The 21534-nt window shown below is 43.1% G+C and overlaps 1 protein-coding gene, 1 long non-coding RNA gene and 1 pseudogene across 5 annotated transcripts in view; 1 reads left to right on the top strand and 2 right to left on the bottom strand.

Moving 5' to 3' along the window:
- Positions 1-8853: 8853 nt before the first annotated feature.
- On the bottom strand, positions 8854-13228 carry LOC110133921 (uncharacterized). The gene is made up of 2 exons (XR_011485024.1): positions 13105-13228; positions 8854-9084 (listed from the first exon to the last, which is right to left on the bottom strand). It is a non-coding gene; the product is annotated as an uncharacterized lncRNA (long non-coding RNA).
- On the bottom strand, positions 10598-10692 carry LOC139032493 (U2 spliceosomal RNA; annotated as a pseudogene).
- A 58-nt stretch (positions 13229-13286) lies between the features above and the next one.
- Positions 13287-21534, top strand: part of ENTPD4 (ectonucleoside triphosphate diphosphohydrolase 4) — a 34727-nt gene continuing 26479 nt past the window's right edge. For 2 of the 4 annotated variants that reach the window (XM_020888161.2, XM_020888165.2), the window contains exons 1-2: positions 13287-13482; positions 20919-21012. In XM_020888161.2, the coding sequence (XP_020743820.2) occupies positions 21005-21012 (8 nt within the window). In that variant the 5' untranslated portion in view covers positions 13287-13482; positions 20919-21004. Of the gene's footprint in view, positions 13483-18353; positions 18434-20918; positions 21013-21534 lie in introns of those variants that run through there. The other 2 variants (XM_020888164.2, XM_020888163.2) reach the window with 2 other exon arrangements.

Genomic DNA, 21534 nt, shown 5'->3' on the forward strand with positions numbered 1-21534 from the left:
TGCGTGTGCTAAGTCGCTGCAGTTGTGTCCAACTCTGTGCAATGCTATAGACTGTAGCTTACCAGGCTCCTCTGTCCATGGGATTCTCCAAGCAAGAACACTGGAATGGGTTGCCATGCCCTCCTCCTGGGGATCTTGTCAACCTAGGGATCGAACCTGCATCTCTTATGTCTCTTGTGTTGCACAGGGGTGCTTTACCACTAGCTCCACCCAAGGAAAGTCAGGGCTTGTTAATTTCTAAAGTGCCTCCTAAAGACTGCAGACATGGGAGCGGTGCTGGGCTCTAGTCTTAGTGAGCTGAGTCCTAAGAAGGCACAGTCCCTGACCACTAGCTTCCTATCTGAGGACACTTTTGTGATGGTATCAATATGAAGAAAATTGCAACCACCCAACAACTACAGAGCACATGACAGAAGTGAAGGAGAGACTCGGGAGAAATGAATATTGATCGTCCAACATGTATGCATAGGGTAGGGTGTGGTTGGGAAAGGCAATTATAGAGATCTCATCTCTTTCTCTATTTACCTTCTCCTACCAAACTAGAAGTTGCTTTAAAAAGAATTACCAGGGACTTCCCTGATGGGTCCAGTGGTTAAGAATGGAGATCAGCTATAAGTTACTTCAGTGTCCCTCTAGTTTGCTTCAAAATATCTCTTCCTTTTCACTCACCCTACCCTCTTTCCCTCCTATTTCAAAAGGAGTTTTCAAAACCACCATGAGATTCCCCTTCACATCCCTCAAGATGGCTATTTTTTTAAAAATCGCAAGTGTTGGTGAAGATTTGGAGACAATGAACCTTTGTGCACTGTTGATGGGAATGTAAAACGGTGCCAACCTTACAAAAACCAGTGTGATGGCTCCTCAAATCAATTAAAAATAGAACTACTGTACAATCCAACAATCCAGCTTCTGAGTATACACCCAAAAGAACTGAAAGCAGAGATTCAAAGAGATATTTGTACACTGCTCTCCATTGCAGTAGCTAAACTGTGGAAGCAACCCAAGTATCCATCCATCACCAGATGAATGCATAAATAAAATGTGGTATGTGCAAACAATGGAATATTGTTCAACCTTAAAAAGGAAGGAAATTCTGACACACACTACAATATGGATGAAACTTGAGGACATGCTAAGTGAAATAAGCTGGTCACAAAAGATAAAATACTGCATGATTCCACTTATCGGAGGTTTTTAGAGTGGCCACATTCATAGAGACAGGAAGTACGAGAGTGGTTGCCAGAAGCAGGGCAGAAGGGAAATGAGAGTTGTTTAATGGGTTGAGTTTCAGTTTTGAGCTTTTTCAGAAGGAAAATTCTGGAGATTGATTACACAACAATAGGAAGATATTTAATACTATTGAACTATACACTTAAAAATGGTGAAATTGAAGGACTTCTCTGTGGTCCAGTGGCTAAGACTACATGCTCCCAACACAGGGGATCAGGGTTTGATCCCTGGTCAAGGAACTAGATCCCACATGCTGCAACTAAAGGGTCCTGCATGCTGCAACTAAGACCCACTGCCGCCAAATAAAGAAAGAGGTATTTTTAAAATAAAATGTTTTTCATCACTAAGGCATGTCTGACTCCATAGACTGTAAAAATAAAATAAATAAAATGGTCAAGTTGGTAAATTTTATATTGTGTTTATTTTGCCACAATAAAAAAAAGTCTTTGCTGCCCCTCCTCACATTAACTTTTCTTTTCGCATCTGTGATCCTATCTTGTGTCACCTTTTCTGTTGGACTGGATCTTCTCTTCACTCCCCTTAAGAACTGCCACAAACATCTGTAAGACTGGGGGTAAGACTATGTGCATTGTTTAGACCTGTTCAAGATTATAAATCCAGATAACATATGAGTGAAAAGAATGCGTTCTAACTTGGAAATTTATCTTTGTGACAACAAAATGGCAAAGGGTATGAAGCTACAGTTTCTAGAATCCTGAAGGTTGGTAAACTGTCAAGGCGTGGCTCTTTCCTTAAACCACACTCTCCCAGACTTCCGTGGTGGCACAGTGGATAAGAATCTGCCTGCCAATGCAGGAGACACGAGTTCAGTCTCTGGTCTGGGAAGATTCCATTTGCCACTGAGCAACGAAGCTCATGTGCCTCAACTACTGAGTCTGAGTACCTAGAGCTTGTCCTCCTCATCAGGAGAAGCATCCACAATCAAGAGAAGCCTGCGCACCCCCAAGTAGAGAAAGCCAGTGTGCAGCAAAGAAAACCGAGTGCAACCAAAAATAAATTTTAAAAAACCATCACAGTCCCCACTCCAGCAGCCTGTTTCTGCACAGCAGAGAGGCCCAGGCCAGTCCACACCCTTAACAGCGGCTTCCACAGATCCCGGCCAGCCTGCCCCCTCTGCCAAATTTCTTTGCCGCCAGCAGGCTACTCAAGCCTGCCGTCACCAGAGAACTACACAATTACACCGTCAGCCATGGGACCTAACACTCAGGCAAGCCCTGCATTGACTGATGTCACGTTCTGCTGCCACTATCTTGAAATGCTTAATAACTGTGGAACAAGAAGCCTTGCGTTTTTGTTTTGCACTGAGTCTGTGTATTATGTGAGGGCTTCCCAGGCAGCGCTAATGGTAAAGAACCCTGCCTGCCAAGGGCAGGAGACACAAGAGGTGTGGATTCGATCCCTGGGTCGGGAAGATTCCCTGGAGGAGGGCACAGCACCCTACTCCAGTACTTTTGCCTGGAGAATCCCATGGACAGAGGAAACTGGCAGACCACAGTCAATAGGGTCATGAAGAGTCGAACATGACTGAAGTAACTTAGCATGCGCGCACTGTGTGTTATGTAGCCAGTCTGGCGTAGTCACACACTTCTGAAAAAGGCCTGAACCACAGCCTGGGGATAAGAACAGAAAGTGAGTTGGGCGCTGTCCCCCTGGGTCCTCAGCTGCTTCCTATCTACTCCCCACCCTGGCCCAGAGGTACTAGCTGCTTTTCTCATCTGTTTCTTCTGCACCCCTTCGTGAAACCTCATCTTTTACCTCTTTTAGTAATTAACCACCTTCTACTAGTCAACAGCTCTTTATGTTACATTTTTCCTGTTTCAATAACCTAAATGTTTTCTGCCTCCTGACTGATATAAGGAGATGAAGAGTAAACTAACAAAATAAGAAAATCTATGTTCAACAGAGAAAAAAGAAATCAGGGGATACACGTAGTGGGTGTGAGGTCCAAGGAGGACAGCTTGCCACTGCATTGGGTTGGCCAAAAAGTTCATTTTGGTTTTTCGTTAAGATGTGACGGAAAATCTTAATGAACTTTCTTGCCAGCCTAACAAACGGGGGTCAGAGAAGGCATCCCAGAGAAGGATGTCAGGCTGAAAACACACATTTGGCTCCTCATGTCCGATTCCAACTGAAATGAAGAGGAAATGTAAAAAATAGGGTTCAAACTGCATCACACGAACGAAAAATTCACCATCCAAGTCCAGAAACACTCCCAAATTTCCTGTTAGTCTCACAAGGCAAGTGGAGTCAGCATCTCGTAAAGACAGAGACAGCTCATCTCTGGATCACCCACTGCTTTCTCTCCCTTTTCTGTCCCTTCTCTTCAGGGAACTGGAAGATTGGTAAACAGGGAAGAGACCTCTCTTGCTGAAATCTGTTAATCTTCATCAATGTTTCTCTTTGCTCAAGAAGAAAAGTCATGTCATTCATTCACTCATTAATCACTTAGAAAACATGTTTTGAGCACCTCCTATGTGCCTCACCCCATACTAAGCACTCTGGAGGGTATGATGTAGAAGACACAGTCTGTCTTCAAAGAAATTACAATCTAACAGGAGAAGATACGAAGGATAAGATATGTCTATGCAAGTAAGTATTATTCAGAGCTAAGAAGGACAGGGCATTTCGTGGTGATGCAGTGGTTAGGACTCCACACTTCCACTGCAGGGGGCCAGATTTCGACCCCTGGTAGCAAAGCTAGATCCCACAAGTCATGTGGCAAGTGGCAAGCACTCAAAAAATAAATAAATAAAATGAATTTTTTAAAAAAGACACTAAGATGGACAACAAGAGAACTGGATAGCAGAATATGAATTCCAGAGATTCTGGCAGATGAAACTCAGCTTGACTTGAACAAGATGAACTCTTCAATTCAGTTCTAGTAGACATTACTGAGAAGCTATGCTGAAAAAGCAGACCATGAATTTCAAACAGGGATGGATTTGGAGCTAGGGCAGAAGTCCATCACAGTAGAAGGGGGGTGAAATATACTGGGTTGGCCCAAAATTTCACACAAGTTTTTCTGTAAGAAGGTATGGAAAAACTCAAATGAAATTTTAGGCCAACCCCCAATATTTCTTTCTGTGGAAGGCAAGGTAGCTACAACATTTTCAGTTCTGCTGGGATAGGAGGAATAGGTATGGGCAGATAGCTTGCATTTTTTTCATTGAATTCATGTTTGTTCCAGGCTAGGATTACACAGAGGACTTCCCCGAAGGCTTAGCAGGTAAGGAATCCACCTGCAGTGCAGGAGACACACAAGAGGCAGGTTCGATCCTGGGTGAGGAAGATTCCCTGGAGAAGGACATGGCAACTCACGCCAGTACTCTTGCCTGGAAAATCCCATAGACAGAGGAGCCTGGCAGGTTACAGTCCCTGGGGTCGCAAAGAGCCAACCACAACTGAACAAGAGGCGCAGAAATACACGGGGAATAAGACGGCAGCAAGGACCAGCAGTGGTTATACCAAATGATGGTGCTGAGCCATAAAGGAGAGAAACTTTCTTACCAGGGGAGGTTAGCAACCAATGACCACACTCAACTGCAAGGTGCAAATTGAAGGATGAGTAGGAAGGTTTTTTTCCAGGCAGTCAAGAAAGAGGGACATATTCCAGCCATCGGAAATGTGTGTAAAGACACAGAGACATGAAAATAAGAAACAGTCTAGGAGAAGGCAAGTAGATAAGCATGTTAGAACACAGGGAATATATGAAGAAGTGTTAGGACAAGAGGTTTAAAAAACTGGAAGGGATTTATTTAATTATGGCCTTGGGGTGTCATGCTAAGGAGATGGGTATGAGGTCAATCTGTCGATAAAAATCTAGTCAGCCTACTGATTCCCAGGTTGATTTGCTAACAATTTCAACTCTGACCTAGAAGGGAAGAGGAACTAACAGAGGATGCTGAGAAGAATGATACGGTAGCTGGCGTGAGGAAGGAACACAGAAATGTTCAGATTCAAGGAATTCAATAAATAACCTGCTGCTTCCTGCCTAAGTCTGAATGGTTTGAGAAATGAACAAAATCTGCACAAAAATCAAAATACCATCTTTTTTGCAGATGAATCTGATATTGAAGAATGTAGCTTTGAGACTTCTGGCAGTCCAATGGCTAAGACTCTGCACTCCTAATGCAGGGGACCTGGGTTAGAACCCTGGCCGGGGAACTGGATCCCACATGCCACAACTAGGCGTTTGCATACCACAGCTAAAGAGCCCACATGCTGTAATGAAGATGGAAGATTCTGCATGCTGCAACTAAGACCTGGCACAGCCAAATAAATAAATTTTTAAAAAAGAATGTCGCTTATATCTAATCAGGACAGCTTGATTCACGTGCCAGTCATAATGGCCAGGGGATGAAATTACTCTGCTTAACAAGGCCAAGGTCCTGGCCCAATTGGACTGAAAGAGAGATAGGCCTGCACGTGTGTCTTCAGTTGTGTCTGATCCTTTGTGATCCTGTGGACTGTAGCCCACCAGCTTCTTCTGTCCACGAGATTTTCTGGGCAAGAATACTAGAATGTGTTGCCATGCCCTCCTCCAGGGGATATTCCCAACCTAGGGATCGAACCCACATCTCTTATATCTCCTGCCTTGGCAGGCGGGTTCTTTACCACTAGCATCACCTGGAAAGCCCCAAGAGATAGGCATTCTCCTTCTGAAATTTGAGGTACTGTTACCAAAAAAGAGAAGGATGGATTGTAGGCAGCAAAACAAGCACATTTGTTCTATACTTTGTGTGTGTGTTTGTTTAAAGATCCATAAGCTGCGATGAGAAAAGGTTGAAAGAATTTTGATACCGCTTTGACCAAATCCCTTTCTCTTTCTGAATCTCAAGTGCTTTCCCTCCGTAACAAAGCACTATAAAATAAGACCTCCTGGCCCATTCCTTGCCTCAGGAATGCTGGGCTCATAAATGAGATCATGTCTGTAAAGCTCTATGATCTTCTTGAAGACAAATGCTATATAAATATATAGGGTTATTAGCCAAGTTGCTCACAAACAAGTCTATGCAAGAGTGCATTGAAAGGCAAATAAGACCTGGGGGAGGGCAATAGTGAAACAGCAAGACACTACAGTACTTGCCCCCATGTCCTCCTCCTGCTTTTGTCTGTGGAAAACTTTACTCAAAGAATAAGTTTAATCAGAGAAAGGATAAATGCAGTAACAAAGGAAAGCAGTCAAAGGAGACCAAATTGTAATAGTATATTCATTAAGCACAGTCAAGGACCTTTAGTTCCTTTTCAAGGGCCATAGATAATATTCTGAGTCATATCCTATGAGCCAACTTATAGATACTGAAGCCCCACTGGTGGAAGAAGTTAACTGCATGATGACCAGACTGTAACCGTGACATGAGCAGCCACAATTCCGAGAAATGGAAACAAAGCAACCCTGGAACTGAAGATTAACTGTACCTGAAACAACCAAGATGACGCTTGTCAGACCAGCACATGACCAACTTCCAGATGACTGTCAGAGCTGACTGTGCCGTTTCTGCATGTAGCCCCCTCTCTCTGTCTATAAAATTTCTTATCCCCTGTTTGTTGGTGTGTGTGTGCTGGGGCGGGGAGTTGGCCTTTGGAAGATGTCTGACCTCCCCCGCAGTTGCCATCATCTGAAATAAAGCAAACTTTTCTTTCTACCAACATAGCATGTTCACTGGCTTTTGAGCGCTGAACAACCAGACCCCACCTTTCGGTAACAATAGAACTCATTGTTTTCAAGGGCCATTTGATTCTTTTGTTTCTATGATATCCAGTGTCTCACAATTAACTTCCTCCCAACACCCTACAGACTACCAAGAGGGCCAGTTTGCCAATTTAGGCTCCCTGGCACGCATGCTTCCTTAGTCACTTCAGTTATATCCAACTCTTTGTGACTGTATGGCCTGTAGGCTGCCAGGCTGCTCTGTCCATGGGATTCTCCAGGCAAGAATACTGGAGTGGGTTTTCATGCCCTCCTCCAGGGGATCTTCCCCGCCCAGGGACCAAAGCTGTGTCTCCTGCATTGGAGGCAGATTCTTTACTGCTGAGCCACTGAGGAAGCCCAGGCTCCCTGGAATGATGGTTTAAAGCATTTGGAGAGCAAAGCCAGTAAAATGCCAAGCTATGGCCATGTTGGAGTTTTTTTAGAAAGATAACTAAAAGGGAATCCTGTTTGGGTTCTAAATACTGACGGGTTTTGATCGCCAGTGGCCTCAGCCTGCAATGGCTTGGAGCGAGGCTTGGATTCCCAGCCAGAGATTGCTGCTGGATCGCAGCAGTGAAAGCATTAGATCCTAGCCACTAGACCAGTGGTCAGTGACAAGAGCCCTAAACCTTTGGTTTTGCAGAAAAGGATTTCCACAAAGTCAGAAAGTGGTGAAGCAAGTAAAGTATTTATTAGGAGAGAACAAAGTACAGTATGTGTGGATAGACACATTGGTGGACTCAGAGGGAGAGTCCCTGAGCGGAAGCCTCTTGGTGGTTTGAATTACTTTTATGAGGTGTTTCTTCTAGGTTTCCTTTGGCCAATTATTACGATTGCCTGGTTCACAGTCCATATCTGGTATATCTCAGGGTCTTCCCATGTGTGCTCATGAGTCTCTTAGCCAAGTTGAATTTTACTGAAAAGGCATCTGAGTAGAATATCCCTTGACATGACTCCCCTTTGGCCTCCAAGGAGCCTTTCTGCACATGCGTGGTAGGGGAGGTCTCCTGACTTCCGGAAGGAGAAATATGTTGTCTGAGAAGGGCCCAGTCACATCCCTTAATTGCCCTGCTATTCTTAGAGTTTCAATTAATAGAGAACGATTCTCTAACTGCTTTACCGTGGGGGGGTGGGGTGCCCATCTGCCTACCGCCTCAGCTTTCACTGACTGAGTGACTGAACTGAACTGAACTGAATCCATTCATGAAGATTCCCACATGCACAGTTTGTTTTTTTTTTAATCTGGAGTTCAATTTGTTTTAATTTTTATTTTTTTGGCCAACATGCGGGATCTTAGTTCTTAGACCAGGGATGGAACTCTGCCCCCTGCATTAGCGGCCCAGAGTCTTAACCACTGGGCTGCTAGGGAAATCTCTGGAGTTCAGTTTAAAAAGGAAAGAGTTCTTCTACCTTATATTAGATTTCATAAGAAGGAGGAAGAGGAGATGGAGGATGGAGAAAAGGGAAAGAGGAAGGGAAGACTTTGTTTCTGGCCTTCTCTTCTGCCTCTTTGAAACCACGGATTTCAGACCTTAGAGGTCAACCTAGCTGCCTCTCCACTTAATTTGTTTAGTTACATACGGATGGTGAAGACCAAGGAAGTAAACTAAATTTTTCTAAGCTTATGTGTTCATTTAGTAGGATAGCAGGGGCTGGGGTCCAGGTTTCTACCTCCCAGTTTAGTACTCTTCATATTAAATCACCCTGTTTCCTTTCCAGTTTAGGAACTTGAATATGTCATGTTGCCTCTAAGATCTTAGCTGTCTGATCTATAGAATGCACATGGAACCTAATCTGACTAAAGATGGCTAGGAAATATGATTTCTTGTGGTACCTTCCAGTTTTTAATCAACCAGTCAACAAATATTTTTAAAGACCTAATGGCAAGTAATGAAGTATCTAGCCAGAAGTAATGTAAACAAAAAGACTTTATTATCCTCCCATAACAAGAAGTCAGAGGTATATCCAGTGGCTGGTATTAGTTTAGTGATTTAATGATGCTGTGATGAACCTAGGCAACTCTCTCTTTCTAGTTCCTCATGTGTAGTTTTGCCTTCTTAGCTGCATCAATGTTGCCTCATGGTTGCTAGATGGCTTCTGCAATCCAGACATCACACTGCTTTTCATACTTTCACTTCATCCTTTCAAAATACAAAATACAAACATGTGATGAGGTACTTTGACTTTTTGACCATGTTACCTGTGGTTCTTTGTAGATAGAGTATCAAATTGAGGAAAATCATTCCCTTCAGAATTGATTAAAGTTTTTTTGTTCAAAATATGAATGAGTGTGAAACTCTGTCAAAGGTTTTATTCTACATTGATTGAGATCACATGACTCATATGAATTATTTCTCTTATTGAGTTTATGTAGTCAATAACAGGGATCAATTTAAAATGTTGAACCAGCCTTGCATTTCTGGGGGAAAAAATCTCATTTGGTTAAGCTAGCTTACTTTTTAAAAATATTGCTGGGCTTGAACTGCCAATATTTTGTTAGAAAAAAGGATGTTGATGTTCCTGTAATTTTTGTTCTTTTTTAATCTCTTGGAGTGAGGATTACTCTGACCTTATATTGTGAATTAAGAAGTATTCCCTTCTTTAAATTTTTTGAAAAAGTTTATATAAGATTGGTATGATTTCTTTCTAAAATAGTTGATAAAATTTACTAGTGAAACAATCCGGGAACCAAAAAAGATACAGGAGCTATTCAGATGATTTTTTTCTCACGTCAGTTTTGAGAAATTGTGTTTTTCTAAGTTTTCCCATCCCATCTAAATTATTGAAATTAACAGCATGAAGTTGTTCATAATGTTTTCTTATTATTAAAAAAATTTTTTGTAGATTCTGTAAGGAAGTTCTTCTATTCTCCATTTTGATTATTTGGGTTTTCTTTCTTTTTTTCCCAATCAGTCTCACTAGGAGTTTATTAATATTTCCAAAGAACCAAATTGTGGCTTTGCTAATTTTGTTTAACCTATTTTTAAAAACTTCTTCCACTTGCTGTGGTTTAAATTTTCTTTTCTTATCCTAAATTCTTAAGATGAAACTTAGATAATTGATTTCAAACTTTTTCCCTTTACTAAAATAAGAGTTTAAAACTATAAATATCTCAGTGAGTACTGCTTTAGCTGCATTACATGAATTTTGATGTATTTTCATTTCCATTCTATTTGAAGTTTTTTTTTTAAGTCACTCATTTTTTTTTCTTAAATCTTTTTTTGGCTGTGCTTCACAGCATGTGAGATCTTAGTTCCCCTACCAAGGATGGAACCCAAGCGCTCTGCATTGCAACGTGGATTCTTAACCACTGGACTACCAGGGAAGTCTCTGAAATGTTTTCTAATGCTCTGAGAACTGTGGCAGGCATAAAGTATTCAGTAAGAGTTGGCTCCTATTAACTTAGTTTTTTGTTTCTCCTGTTAATAAGCGAGAATAAGTCCATGGCTCACCTGACAATTGTGTTTCTCCCTTCTTCAGAGCGTCTTTGCTGTATCCACTGCCTGAAGCACTACTACTTCATATAGGCCCAGACTTCATCCCTCTTATCATTAATTCCTACTCATTTTGAAGGTGTGAGCTCAAACATCATTTCCTCAAAGAAACTGTCCCAGATGACCAAAACAGGGCTGGTCCTCTCATGTACTGGGTTGAATAGTGTCCCCCAAAAGTTCATGTCAACCTGGAATTGATGGACATGACCTTATTTGGTACTACACTTGATCTTAGCCAAAAGGCCGAGAAGCAATGGACATGACCTTATTTGGAAATAGGATCTTTGCAGATATAATCATGTTGAGAAGAGATTTAGGGACTTCCCTGGGGGTCCAGGGGTCAAGACTTTGCCTTCCAGTGCAGGGGGTATGGGTTGCATTCCTGGTCAGGGAGCTAAGATCCCACACTGCTTTGTGGCCAAAAAGCCAAAAGGTAAAACAGAAGCAATGTGGTAACAAATCCAATAAAGACTTAAGAAGAAAACAAATGAAGAGACTATATTGGATTGGTTGGGGTGGGGGAGGGGAGAGAGGGGCTAAACCCAATATGACTGCTGTCCTTTTAAGAAGAGGGGAGTTTGGAGAGACACACAGGAGAACTTCATGTGACAACAAAGACAGAGATGGGAGTGATGCTTCTACAAATGCTGAAGACTGTGAGCAATAACCAGAAGCTAAGAAAGCGCAAGGACGGATCATCTCCTATTATCTTCACAGAGAGCATGGCCCTGCCAGCACCTTGACTTCAGACTGTGAGCCTCCAAAGCTGTGAAAGAATACATTTCTATCATTTTAAGCCACCCAGGTGGGGTAACTTGTTATGATAGTTCTAGGAAACTAGTGAACCATGTTCTATGTTTCATCCTTTACACTTTTCCTTCCTAGCTCTTATCAGATTATTGTTGTTTATGAATTATCAAGAACTAGTTTTAAATTTTTTATTTTATTTTATTTACCTATTTGGCTGTGTCGGGCTTTAGTTGCAGCCTGTAGAATCTTTGTTGGGGCGCATGGGCTTCTCTCTAATCGCAGCAAGAGGTCTTGGTTGTCCCCCAGCACATGGGATCTTAGTTCCCTGCCCAGGGATCAAATCCGAGTCCCCTGCATTGGAAGGCCAACCACTGAACCACCAGGGAAGCCCCATCAATAAGTATTGATGATGTGATAATACTATTCTGGCTTTTAGTAGAGGCCTTCTTAAGAGAGAGACTACTGTAATAAGAACCAGTATCTCAAACTGTAAGGACTTTGAAAGGCACATAATTTTGAGGGGGCCTGGCCCTAAAATCACAGCATGTTCGTGACCAACTACCTCAGCTTCTTAAAACAAATCTTAGGTAGAAGTCACAGAGGTTTCTAATGTGTAGTCTGTCCACACCGGTCATTTTTTAAAATAACAACCAATTGCCATAAAAGGGCACTGATGGAGGAGTCAGAACACCTGGTTTTGTTTCCCCCTCTGCCTCAGGGCCTTTGGGCAGGACATCCAATCTCTCAGAGTTCCACATTCCTCAACAGAAAAAGGAGGAGGTTTCGTCTAGACTGTAACTATGGCCCCTTTGTTGGAACATTCTGTGGCTTTATGATTCTAGTATGGAGTAACAATTAAAACTTCTAAAGTAACTTCTAAAGCACAAGCCTCCTTGGTCACTGCTAGCCTTCTTCCATGAACAGTATCCAAATCCAGGAATGAAACATTACAAGATTTAACTGAAGCAGGTGCTGGACCAAGGATTCTGCTTAAAATATATAGCTACTAGTTTTGTCTAAGCTTCTTTTACTTGACACAATTAATGAGTAGACATTCCTAGGACTCTCATTTTAAGAAATATATTAAAGTGGCTGAAGCTCCAATACTTTGGCCACCTGATGCAAAGAGCCGACTCATTAGAAAAGGCCCTGATGCTGGGAAAGACTGAAGGCAGGAGAAGGGGCTGACAGAAGATGAGATGATTGGATGACAACACCGATTCAATGGACTTGAGTTTGATCAAGTTTCAGGAGATAGCAAAGAATAGGGAAGCCTGGAGTGCTGCAGTCTATGGGGTCACAAAAAGTCAGATGCGACTGAGTGACTGAACAATAACAATAATAACAAATTAAAGTGGCTAGGCTGCCTGGTCCCTTCCTGTCTCTGGGCAGCAGGGAAACCACTTTTTTTTTTTTTTTTTTTAAGCCGCAATTCTCAAGGTTTCTCCAGCTCTGTGACTTCAAGGCATTGGGGTTTTTTTTTTTTTGGGGGGGGGGGGGAGGTGGAGGGAGTTGGGGCTCAGCTAGAAAGCTAAATAGTGTGTCCTTGAGCTAAGTACCAGGTCTTGGGGTCAATGTCAGGCACTAGTGTTGTTCACTTCACTATTTCTTCTCAAAACCATTACGTGTGTCGAGGGCGCTCTGTTTAACCTAGAATATGCTCTGGTATATGAAACTCCTGGCAACAATGAAATCTTGGTTCTTACTAATTACGTGGACCTTAATTAAGAGAGTCACTGAATGAGTTTGTGCTTCGTTTCTCCGCCTGTAAAACAAAGATAGTTACTGGCAAAATTGTAACATAAAATGTCAACAGATGAGAAGAAGAGTGCCCAGTTAAGTTTTCAAGTGCTGTTGTCCATAATAATAAAGAGCACAAAGGAAACATGAATGTGTCATCAGCACACTGATACTTGCTGAAAACCGAAGGGCTTCGATCTACGGTATCCAAGCCACCGTACGTGTTACTTTTCGTGTTGCCACTTTCACTTTTGACATTCTGTGCTCGCAGCAGACTCCGCGTAGTTCCGCGGATGCCAGTCACCGCGTACAGGCCCCACCCCCCAGGCGCAAGCCCCGCCCCTCGGCGTGCGCGCTCCCGGTGACGTGACTCGGGTGGCGGAGGAGTGGCGGGCCCGCTACCGGAAAGGAGCGGAGCTCCTGGGAAGCTATCCCGCCCCCGGGAAGTCGTGTCGGCGTTGCCGGCACCGCCTCGCCGCGGTGGCCGTGATGCGCTCCACCCGCGAGTCCCCACTCCTGGGACCCCCGGCCGTCGAGTCGGACGTAGCCGAGCAGGTGAGGCGGCTTTTCTGGCGCGGATGTGGGGGAGGGTGGGCGGCCGAAGGGGGGACAGTTGGAGCGCGGCCCGACGGGGCGGCGAAGCCGCGGACCTGCGGCTCTGCCCCGGGGGCCTTCCCCGCGCCAGTGCCTCCGCACCGCTCGGCCGCCTCCGGGCGCCCGCCGTCAGCGCCCGTGACCCTGGGCTGCAGGTGCTTCCCCCCCGCCCCCCGCCAGCCCCTGGCGGGAGAAAGCTGGCAATCGTTCTGTTGCGCCCGCTCCAGTGACCGCGCTGATTTCCCCTCCGACACGTAGTGGGCGCGGGTTGGCCCGCACTGGGGAGGGTACCTGGCTGGCGAGAAGGATGCTGCACTCAGGACCCTGCGGGTCTTACATGCCACCTGGTCACGACATTTACAAGTCAGCATCGTTTTTGCTTTGCTCTGCTTTTATCACGATTCATGCTTTAGATTTCTCTAAAATCTAAATCTAAGTAGCTTCATTGAGAAAATAGAGCTAATTGGGCGATAAAGTGATGGTAAGACCTATGTTTCTCAAACTTGAGTAATGCGTGAACACCTTTAAAAGGAACAGCTCGCTTATTCTCTGGAGTTTGTCTCAGGACCCGCAGGGTTCCTCAAGACCCCAGTTAGAGTAACAACAGTGTGAAGCGTTTTCAGAGAACATTTGTCACTAGTAGGAAAGTAAAGAGATGCCTTACAATCTAGGAACTTCCATGCTAGAAGATACACTAGGTTATTAAAGAACTCTAAATGAGAGACTCAAATCCCTAGTTTAATGTCATATTGGAGTCTTTAGTGTGTTCTGTTTTGTGTAATGAAAATAATTTCTAGACTTGGAGAGGCTGAAGAGAATCATAGTCTTTGTGTTATCTTACATTTAATGTTATCATGTCTTGGTATCAGGTCTGTTCATTCTGTTTGACACATTAGCAAAATTATTAAATGGAGCATTAATTTGTCTAAGTAGTTTGTTGATTTCATTGGCCACCTTAATATTGATTTATCACTTGTATTTGTTGCATTTTGAATCTATGGTTTACATTCTTCCAAGCCTCATAGGACTACATGATCTCAATCCTTGTGTATATAGCCTGGAAAGAAGAAACAAAAGTTGATCTAGGTATTTATATTCTTTACATTTTTATTCAGCGTGTTTATTTAAAATAGACTACATACAAGTACAAAGAAGATTGAGTGTGGGAAAACAGAAGTATTACGAGTCAAATCTTGGCAAAGAAAAATATTGACCTGTGCTTTGAGAAAAGTGTAATATTGTGAGCGGGATATATGAGTTAGTAGGAAGTGACTTAAGGCCCAAGGCAAGATTGAGAATAGCTTGTGTGGGAGAGGAACAACCCCCATCACTGGAGTAGAGAGATGTTATCTGGAGCAAGCAGAGAACAGGTTGGTGAAATAAGATGAGGGAACTCTGCTCAATATTCTAAACCACCCTAATTGGGAAAAGAATTTGAAAAAAGAATAGATAATGTATATGTATAAATTAATTACTTTGTTTTACACCTGAAACTAACACAACATTGTTAATCAGCTCTACTCCAATATAAAAAAGTTTTGTTTGTTTTTTTTTTTTTTTTAAAAAGATGAGACTTTGATGATGAAAGGTCTCAGGGATGCTACACAGGGAAGTTGTTGACCCGTAAGCTCTGGGAGAGTCTTGAGCTGGTCGTACTGTGAAGGTAGTGTTTTACAAAGAAGTGTTTCCAAAAAAAGGTATTCCACGTAGAGATCTGTCTTGAGCTAGTAGTGTCTGCTGTGGTCATTTTAGATGTGTGGACTATTTGAGGAAGAATTGGCAGGACCTGATGACCGACATAAACTTAGAACATACAGATAGTTGGGGATCAGAGTTGAGAACCAGGTAACCCCAATTCATGGTGATACCATACATTCTTCTTAACAAATCAAGTTGTTTTGATGTATTTTTCCCACAACTGAGTGCCATACCACATCCTTCACTTCGGCCTCTCACTCTCACTGACATGGTCATTCCTTACAGAATTCTGCCTGTTGATGATCTTCTGATTTTTCCAAGCCCTTTTGTAATCCTTTCCTACTCATATCATTCTTTTTTGCAGCACTCGTCATCTTAACCTCTTACTCAGAGGTCTAGCTCTTCCGGAGTCTCATTTGTCTGCAGTTTTGTCTGCCTGTGATTTCAGTATTTGCTAATAACTGTATCACTGCATCCTGCATTTTTCACCATGGGAGCCATTTCACTTTGCAGTTGACTGGTGTTGGTTTCACTGTTTCCTTTAGGACTGTTAGAGAGAGACTGCAAAGAGAAAGACTTTGACTCAGGACCTAGTGTACCTCATTCTGTTAAAAAATGTTCAGCTGAACGGGACCCCATCAGCTGAAATCATGCGAGTTAATGCATCTCTTTGGGGATAGGTCTCACACAGCTTAGGCCTTTGAAAAACATGGCAGTTTTTTGTAATATTGCTGAGTTTGCCTTCCTAAACTGTGGTGCCAAGATTCTTAGCTGCAAATACAACTAGAGTTTACATTTGAAGATCACATTACCATATTGTTGCCTCCTGGCTAATACTAAATAAATATCGTCCTAAATAACCGTAATTATTTCAGCAACTTACAAGCTGTCCTATTTTCTCTCTGTCTTTAAACACAAATTTTGTGATTTACAAGGATATCTTTTTATCCTCATGGTTATCACATATTTGGGGAAAAAAAAGTCCTAAGACAAACACCAGATTAAATAACATTTCCTACATTTGCTGTGGTGCATCCTTACAGCACATTTCTCTTTTGAAATGTCCTCTCTTTTCTCCTTCCCTCTTTGTGTGAGCGTGTTTAATAGTCACATCGTAGTCCATTGCATACATGAACCGTGTTTAATGCAGCCCACCCCCAAAAGGCACTTTTGGCACTCAGTAACAGTGTTTTGCTATTCCAAATAATACTATGATGAACATCTTTATATGTGTTTTAGTGAATTTATCTTATTATTTCCTGAAGACAAATTGCTGTGACGGGTAGAGCAGAGGGTAAGCATGTTTAATATTTTCACATGTGTTACCTGTACACCCCCAGAAGGTGAGTACATATTTAGATTCTCTCCAGAGGTACTCGCAACCTTTCCCCCTCCCACTGGTTAGCACAGTATCTTCAGACTTTAATCTTTGCCAACTGATAGTGATAAAACCTTGTTTTTATTTATATTTCTTGAAATACCAGTGAAGTTAGATTCTGTCAGCCATTCAGATTTCTTATTCTGTTCATCTCCAATTGTCCTTGCTCATTTTTCTGTTCCAGTGTTTCTCTTTTTTGTTCATAGGAACTTTTTTACATGTAAGGGATATTTACTTTGTGTCATGTACATTGCATGTAATTTCCCCAAGCCTTGTGTGTTTCAGAAGGGCTTATTTTTAACTCTCAGAAGTCTTAAACTCATGAGTAGATGTCTTTTATTTATAGTTTGAGACATTGACATCACTTGAAGAAAAGTCTTAACCTATTCTGGAATTAGATAAATACTCCATTTTCATCTTACAGTTTTGTGGGTTATTTGATATTTAAATCTTTGAGCCATTGGTATTCTAATAAAAGGTATGCTGTAGTAATCTCACCTTATTCAAATACTAAAAGTAGATATAAAATTACATAAAACATATTTATATTGGCATTTTTTTCCTTTTTTTATTTTATTTTTTTCCCTTTTTGTATGAACTCTTAAATCACAAATACCATTTGTCCTAAGTTTAGGGTGCATGATACAATATGGACACCATATCAAAACCCAAACTAATAATTACAGTGATTTTACCCTTTGGTCAGGTAGGCATTATTAATCCTCTGTATTTTATAACATCTCTGTGTGTGTTTTGTTTCCTCTACCTCATTGTAAAGTCTTCAAGGGCTGGGTCCATATCTGATTCATCTTTGTGTCTGGTGGTCCCAGCGACCCATGAGAGAGGCAGTAGTTGTCGTCACTTGTTGACAGGCGCTGGTCGCTGGGGAAACAGAGGGATAAGAGGCTGTTCCTCCCATTGAGGAGCTTACCATGTAATGAGAAAGTGAAGCATAGGCGTGGCATTGTAGCCGACTGCTGTTCAGAGCCAGTACTCTGAGGACATGAGGTCCTCCCAGAGGGATCATGCTGAGCCAGCAGCATGAGGAGCACCTGGGAGCGCCGACAGACGGACCAGAGCCAGAGAGCCTTCTGCAGATGCAGAGGGATGGGAGCGCTCCAGTGACCCTTGGCTGTTCAGGACGGTGGAGCACAGGGACGGGTCTGGCTAGTCTGTCAGTCGGGGGATACGACTAGAAGGAGAGACGGGGCCAGATCGGGTTCTAATGCAGAGGCTGCGTGTGGCTCTGCAGCGCTTGACATGTGGCTCATGCCGCTGACAGACTGAACTGTTGCCCTCCCTTTTAAATACATTTTACTTCATTCATTAAAAAAGCATCTATACACATAAAGATTGTTACTGTCAACAGTTATTTACCCAGTATATAATTCTTAAATTGAAATAGAGTTGATGTACAATATCATGTAAGTTTCAGGTGCGCAACACAGTGATTCACAGTTCTTAAAGATTATGCTCCATTTATAGTAATTACAAAATACTGGCTGTATCCCCTGTGCTGGACGATATATCCTGGTAGCCTGTCTGCTTTGTGCATAGTAATCTGTACTCTTAATTCCCTACCCTTCTCTTGCCTCTCCCTCCTTTTCCCTCCCCGCTGATAACTACTTGGTTTGCTTTCTGTATCTGGAGCCTGGAGAAATTGAATTTTTAATTTTAATTACTTCACCCACACAGGGCAGGGGCTGCTGTACGGAACAGCATAAGGCTAGATCAAGTGGGACCGCCTTTACCATCCTAAAGACAGGACGTTTTCCTGAGTGACAGAGAACACTTGGGAGGTTACCATAATTCCTGCTTGTTTGGGGAAGATTACGTGTAAGTTCGTAACCTTTTTGAATCCCGGAACTCTGCAGCTTGACTTCTTGCCAGGGTCTTTCCTAAGAGTTGCCATGCTGGGAATGTAGCCGCCAGCCAAGCAGACCTAAATCTGGCCTCTTGTGGGGCTTGCATTCTGGAGGAGGAGACACATGGGCAAGAGAAATGCAAACACCAGTTTGTTAGAAGGCTGTGTGGATAGGCGTGTGGATTCACATGCCTGAATCTCAGCTCTTTTGTTTATAATCACTTTTATTAGCAATGTGACCTCAGGCACATTACTTAGCCTCTCTGCTTCATCTATAAAATATTATGCAAATAGTACCTACCTTGGTGATTGATAGGAGGAATAGATGAGTATTTGTAAAGCATTTCAACAGGGCCTGGCACTGTATAAGAAGTTAGTAAATACATAAACGCTGAGGGGAAAAAATAACTCAGGGATGGGAGCTGGATGGACAGCTTGCAGTTACAGGTTGGGTGTCCAGGGCAGGCCTCCTTGAGAAGGTGCCATCGAGTAAAAGTCTGAAGGGAAAAAAATAAGCCTTATGGATTATTTACAAGCAGAAGGAGCAGCACATTCAGAGACCCTGAGACCAGACAGCACCTGGCGTGGGTGAAAGACAGCGAGGACGCCAGTGTGGCTGGGGGGAGTGAGAAAGGGGGAGGGTCTGAGCGGCGTCGGGTGGGGGTCCCATCAGACCGGAGTCAGGGTACAGCCTTTGGCCTTTATTTACATGGGAGGGAAGCCGTTGGAGGATTGCCAGGCTCCTGGACCTGAGCAGGGACGTGGCTGTCAGTTTAGGATAAAGAATCTGCCTGAAGCTATTAGCAAGGGATCCGGTAGCTGCTGGGTTGAGACAGCAGGTGGGAGACAGACTAGTTGGGCTGCTGTCCGGATAGGCCAGGTAAAAATAAGAGATAAGAAAGAGACCTCAGGCAAGAGTGACAAGAAAAGGGACAGACTTTAGAGAAACAGGTTAAAGAAATGGAAGGACTCGAAGACTTTGAGACGTTAGTCTGCCATCTTCTTGGTCAGCCGGCTTTCCAAATAAAGTCGTATTCCTTGCCTCCAAAAGAAAGAAAGAAATGGAAGGACTTCGTAAGAAATTGGCTCTGGAGGATGAAGGAAAGGGAGGGGTCAGACCCAGCTCCCTAGTTTCCTGCTTTGAGTGTTTTGGGGATTGAGATAGCCAGGAGGAGCGTGGGAGGAGCAGGATGGGGCCACAGTGGGAGGGTTCGGTTTCAGAAGTGTTTCTCACAGGTCCACACGATGTTCAGATGGGGTTATCAGTAGGTGCTGGGAGATATGTATCCGTGACTTAGAGAAGAGGCTTGGGGTGGAGAAAGTTAGTTCTCTGCTATCAGATCATTGACGCAATAAGTGAAGATGACAAGTAACAGAGACAAGGTTAGGGGAGATTGGAGCCAAGACAGAAAACCTAGGGGGAACAGAACAGCCGGGATGTGCAGAGTCTCCGAGACGTGGAGAGTCCTGAGAAGGAACTGATCAAGAGCTAAGAAGCAGACTAGGGGAGACAGCTGTCCTGAGAGCCTGGCAGCGAAGCAGGGCCACAGGACCAAGGAAGAGACCCACTGTCTCTCGTCGTTTGGATCCAGCAAGTCAGAAGGAAGCCCTTGCTTAGACCCGTGTTCCGTCTGGGATGTGGGTCTCGGGTGGAGGAGCGGCAGCCGTTGTGAAGGTGACAGAGCTCACTCGGAGCGAGTTGCCTTACCTGGGGCTTTGTGCATGAAAGAGGGATCTACTGGATTAACCAGATGCATGGATAGTTCAGATTCCCAGTCAGTCAGTCATTCTGCCAACCTCCTGCTCTCACCCCTCATCTCCCTTAACACGCAGCACCATTAGGTAGTTTAGACTGTTTGGTGACCTATTTTGGGGTCACTGACTCGCTTTTGGGTAGAAAGCATTAACTAGTGCCAGACTGTTATTATCTCTATCGATTTAGGCCTGTATCTCTGACAGCATGAAATTAACTTAGAAGTGTGTTGCTTGGAATAAACTCTGCTAAGAGCTCCAATGCTGGGATCATGAACCAGTTTATGTATGCTTGGATTTAAACACCCTTTTGAGAACTTGAACAGAATTTGTATCCTACTGTTATGCAAAAACTATATGAATCTTAATTATGTTGAATTGGTCCATGGTGCTTTTCAGGTCTCCTGTTTTCCTTCTACTTTTCTGTATATTCATTCTACTAATTTTTGGGAGTTTTATATTGAAACTCCAACTGAATATCTTAATTTTATCTACTTTTCATTTATCTACAATTTATTTTTTAATAATTGTAATATATAGTGGAAGTGTGTGTAACTTTGTTCTGTGTTTTCCAAGTCTCCTGTAAATGTGTTATCATACTTTCATAATTTAAAAAAACAAAATAATAAGTTAAGCACTCCTTTGGTAAGTAAGGTCAACATTTACTTGGAGTGTGCTATCTTTGTGATTTTTCCCGCTTCCTAGAATAGGAGGGCTCTAACGCCAGGAGGACTGCGGTGATGGTGTGAGGACTGATTCCCAGAGCCTTGCCTGCCCTCTGACCCATCAGCATGGGGAGGTGAGTGGTGGTGCCAAGTCACTGGCACTGTAAAACCTGAGATTTCACTGCCCCAGAAACAGGTCTCCATGGGGAGGAAAATGTAAACTTCAAGTGAAACGTGTTCAGTTGTGTTACACTTCTGTTGTTGAACACCTTTGTTCTTCCGGGGCCCCAGTGGGGTGCATATCACAGAAGGAAAGTGGTCATGCAAGGTGGATTCGACAGGGCTTAGTGTAAGTTATCATAAAGGGCTTGCATGCTGGGATCTGGGAGGAGTTGATAAGCCTCAGAGATGTGGGAAGGGGTGGTAAACTCCACGGAGTGGCCGGGAACCCACATGGCCACCAGAAACTGCAAATAGAAAATCCCGCTGGGTTAGCAGGCTGTCTCCCCTTCTGTGAGACATGTTAGTCCATGAAACACTCTTTAAAGGGAAGAGTGTTGATTTAACTGTAAAGCAATAGGATTTATCCCAAAGGCAGCAAAAAAAATTTTAAAGCCTGTTCCTCATGTAAACTGAGAAGAAAGTTTATTTGGAGA

Source organism: Odocoileus virginianus, chromosome 31 (assembly GCF_023699985.2).
Source record: "Odocoileus virginianus isolate 20LAN1187 ecotype Illinois chromosome 31, Ovbor_1.2, whole genome shotgun sequence".
Taxonomy (NCBI): Eukaryota; Metazoa; Chordata; class Mammalia; order Artiodactyla; family Cervidae; genus Odocoileus; species Odocoileus virginianus.